The sequence below is a fragment of the Hippocampus comes genome, unplaced genomic scaffold (assembly GCF_001891065.2).
Source record: "Hippocampus comes isolate QL1 unplaced genomic scaffold, H_comes_QL1_v1.1 scaffold179, whole genome shotgun sequence".
NCBI lineage: Eukaryota > Metazoa > Chordata > Actinopteri > Syngnathiformes > Syngnathidae > Hippocampus > Hippocampus comes.
In genome coordinates, this window is record NW_017804805.1 from 118,032 (window position 1) to 121,990 (window position 3,959).

Genomic DNA, 3,959 nt, shown 5'->3' on the forward strand with positions numbered 1-3,959 from the left:
ATTGTCCAAGAGCTTCTGTAACTTCGTCGAACTTGGAACCAATTTTAACCTTTACAGTGACTTTTCTGTCAAGCCAGTCCAATCGGAATTTATTCTTGACATTTGAGTCAATTTCTAGGATTGAAGACTCCTGATCTTTCGTCATAAATTTCATAATTCCGCTCAAAACGATCCCAGAACAATGAATTTGCGAGACGAACAGGCCGCCATGAATCAGGTAAAACAATATGTTACATGCAATTTGATTGGTCCAATCGCTTGTAGTTAACCAATCGCTGGGCCGTATATAATCGAGCTTAGACTTTCGCAACAAATAATGCCTTCAGTGATCTGATTAGTTGAAGCTTTCATACACGTCCAATCGCAGGGCTGTTTACAAACGGAAAACGGTGAGACTGTTCGGGAGAGCTCGTGAAAACTCGACGATAAGGTACCTGACCGCCCCTAAAATTTTCTCAACGGATTTAGACGATTCACAAAAATGATCAATTTAAGAAATAAAACGGCGGAAAATTGCCATCTATACACATTGTGTCTTTTATCTGCTCAGGGTACAATGAAATCTCAAAAAGATCAAAGTATTCCAGAAAGAAATGTCCTGTCCGGTGTCAGAAAGCTTGGCCAGGGTCGAGCTTACATTTAAAATCCAAAATATTGTGCAGATCCCCTTTATATTTTCACAGGTTTAAAAGGACAAGAAGAGGAATGTGCAGATGAATTTTGGTGGCAATTAATGACCATTTCAGACAGTGAGTGAGCTGAGATTGGGGGGAAGGGGTGTCATCACAAAAAAAGCTCTTAAATCATGACGGATTGTTGTCGGGGGTGAATTTTAGTGTTGACATAGTTTTTACACACAGACCGATTACAAGTGTCAATGTTCAGTCCATTCTAGTGTCCTTTTAAGGTATGTTACACGTGATTAAAATATGTAGGCCCACGACTGGAAAAAAATGAAGCCATTCCTGCAAAAAACAACATAGTACAAAGCTCGGAGGGCAGGTTTGCGACTAAATGTGATGCATGCAAGTGCACTTGCACCATGAACACAATTGCACCATAAACAAAACCCCTCTGATTCGGTGGATGATGCGAATCACGAGTATGGACGACGTTGATGCTTCAAAATGAAGTCTTCGATCGAGAACACGTTAAAATCGTACGTTTGAAATTAAGTGCCGAGAGAACAGAAAACCCGTATTTTCTGACTTTTGTCACCTGGCGATAAGGCGCATTGTACAGTATTGTTCATTTGTGTTCACTCAATATGAAACGCCTAACTTTGTAGTAGGGCACAAATTATGAATCCGTACCGACCTTTAGAAAGAATTTTGGCAATTGACTGAGCCAGGGAAGGTTTTTCTGCCACCATCAAAACCGTCTTCATTTTGGTGTACTCAGCACAAATTAAAATAAGTGCGATACAAATAGTTACTGGTTACAAGTCGTTACATTGAATTGACGGCTCTTCTTCGTCCGGTTCTTCCTCTAACTTGACTGGCAGTTGGCAGTTTCCTTGAAGATGCATTACTCCCATCTGGTGGACTGGAGGTATGGTACATTCTTTTTATTATTATTATCATTATTATCATCATCGAAAAATAATACTGACAATAATTATCACAAATGTCCATCTGTAGTGATGTATTGATTATTTACGAGGAGCAATTCAACCTCATGCACCTAGGGTTTTTATGAAAACAATCCTTTCACCTATCAATAACAATTTCAATTGGAGTGTTTTAGCAGAATTTCCATCCACGAACTCTCAAAACGTCCATCATCTGGCTGCATTCGGAAAAACGCTCCAGGTTGACTCCGACCGTGGGGAAAGTCAGTGTATTGCTCAAATTTGCCGTTCGGAAATTCATAGTGCCAGTGCGCGCACTAGGCGCTTCGACCTAGGACATGTTGCGCCAGTGCGTCAAGTAGCACAGATGGAACCATTTTAAGCAAGAGCTGCTGACTGGTTGAGACCATAGCCTGCGTTCGGAAATTACTGGGAACCCACTCTGCCTCTCCAAACACCAACACACACACACACACACACACACGAAATGCACGGGCGTCAGAGTTTGATGAAATAATTCAAATACCCACACGGCAGCCTACGACCCCCACTCCGGCTTCTTGCCCTATTATTTGTAATATTTGCACCCCGTGCACATTCTGTGTCATATGCGCAGAAGTTCGCTTAGTAACGCAAGTACACCAGGATAAAATATGCAGGTGACTTGAAAACAAAGCTGGAATTGCAACAAATAAAAAATATAAAGTATGTTAAATTTGCTATTTATCCGTGAAAAGGCGTTTGGTGCATTTAAAGGAATTCCACCGAACGTCGTCAGTTTCCCTATATTTGGGTCAAATCCGCATTGAGTTGTGGGTAAACACTGCGTTTGAAGGAATCGTGGAAGAGGACGTGCAAATTCACCAGATGTGTCCTCCGCCGGCCACATTTTCGGGCCGCGTGACGCCATTTCGGCGCAACTTGATGGCGCGTGGTTTCCAAATTCTACAAAGACAATTCGCAAGCTGGGTCCTTTCACACCTTAAAAGGCTCCTTATCGTGTAGCCTCCATACATCTCTCAAAGGGGCTGGGCGACAAAGCACATCGGAGAATTTGGACACCTCTCGTTACAGCTTCGACGGGAACACATAATTCAGGGGTGGGCAGAGTGTGGGTATTGGGATTGGGCCAGAATTTCCGAACGCGTACTTTGTTTCTATAAAGTAGCGCTTACTTCCTTGTTATTGCATGTCACGCCAGGATTGGCTAAACCGAGCTATGACGTTTTAACTTGGTTGGTTGGTTTACGCTTTCTTGGCATTGGACATTCTACTGTCGCATGAAGATGGAGAGTAGTTACGCAGTTCTTCTTAAATTACTGGTGTTTTTTGTGTTGTGGTCACATTTCGAGGGAAGAGAGACTGAGTATAAAGATGTCACCTGCGGTTCACTGGTAAAACTGATGAACACCAGACATAGCGTTCGTCTCCATTCCCACGATGTCAAATACGGGTCAGGTAATTGTTCTTCTTTATCCAGTTAAAGTAAATTTAAAAATTAAAACATGATTACACGTGAAAGTATATGGTTGAATTGCAGTTAACCCTGTGTTTACCATGGTTTATTTTTTTTATTATTTAAATGAGCGGTTGTAATTTTAAGATTACGACAGTTCATGATCAGTGTAACCAAGATTGTGTTGTGTATGTCAACTCTTCCGTACCGTATCAATTCTACAATGTATCGATAATAGAATTACACCACCACCCATTTTCTATTCTATGTTCAGTGTTACGAGTGTAGATCATAAATAGGTACATTGACGAGGTGTATTGAATGTTGCGTATTGTGCTGGAAGGAAATACATCATAGCCTACTTCCTGCAGTTAGGCCAGCCGTCCACTCGAAAAGAGTCAAGCCAGGCTCAGCAACGGTTGGTATCTCTCCACTCTGTATTACGGTAACATGGTGAATGGCATAAAACGATATCTATCTGTTTATCCATCTATCTACTCACACACAGTATAGAGTTATTAAAAACCTTTGATGAGGCTGGCTTGACTCTTTTCGAATGTATGTGTGTGTGTGTGTGTGTGTGTGTGTATACATATACACACACACACACACACACATATATACATACAGGGGTGTAGTGGGCATGGTACGCGGGGGTATGCCGTCCACCCACTTCTCCCTACGTCACATTAAATTTTTATTGAAATGTTTGTTGATCATTGTTCTAAGTTATGCTTGATAACGTTGGCCTGTGATTATTTTGGAGTAGTAAAACATTAAATTTAACGTTAGTTCAACTGGTTTTGTAGCCTATGATTGATGTTCTGTATATATATATATATAGAACATCCCAGAATCACGTACACCCACTTAAAAAAACCCCACTACACCACTGGGTAATCTCAAAAGTGGCACATTATTTTATTTGACGTT

At 41.2% G+C, this 3,959-nt stretch overlaps 2 protein-coding genes across 4 annotated transcripts in view; one reads left to right on the forward strand and one right to left on the reverse strand.

Annotated features, from left to right (window-relative positions):
* The window catches only part of top3b (DNA topoisomerase III beta), a 38,890-nt gene extending 37,390 nt beyond the window's left edge, over positions 1–1,500 (reverse strand). Inside the window, exon 1 of one of the 2 annotated variants that reach the window (XM_019897469.1) lies at positions 1,318–1,500. In XM_019897469.1, coding sequence (XP_019753028.1) covers positions 1,318–1,387 — 70 coding nt within the window. In that variant the 5' untranslated portion in view covers positions 1,388–1,500. Of the gene's footprint in view, positions 1–1,313 lie in introns of both variants that reach the window. The other variant, XM_019897556.1, reaches the window with a different exon arrangement.
* Positions 1,501–2,746: 1,246 nt separating this feature from the next.
* Positions 2,747–3,959, forward strand: part of sdf2l1 (stromal cell-derived factor 2-like 1) — a 7,115-nt gene continuing 5,902 nt past the window's right edge. Inside the window, exon 1 of one of the 2 annotated variants that reach the window (XM_019856162.1) lies at positions 2,747–3,028. In XM_019856162.1, the coding sequence (XP_019711721.1) occupies positions 2,851–3,028 (178 nt within the window). In that variant the 5' untranslated portion in view covers positions 2,747–2,850. The remainder of the gene's footprint in view (positions 3,029–3,959) is intronic. The other variant, XM_019856081.1, reaches the window with a different exon arrangement.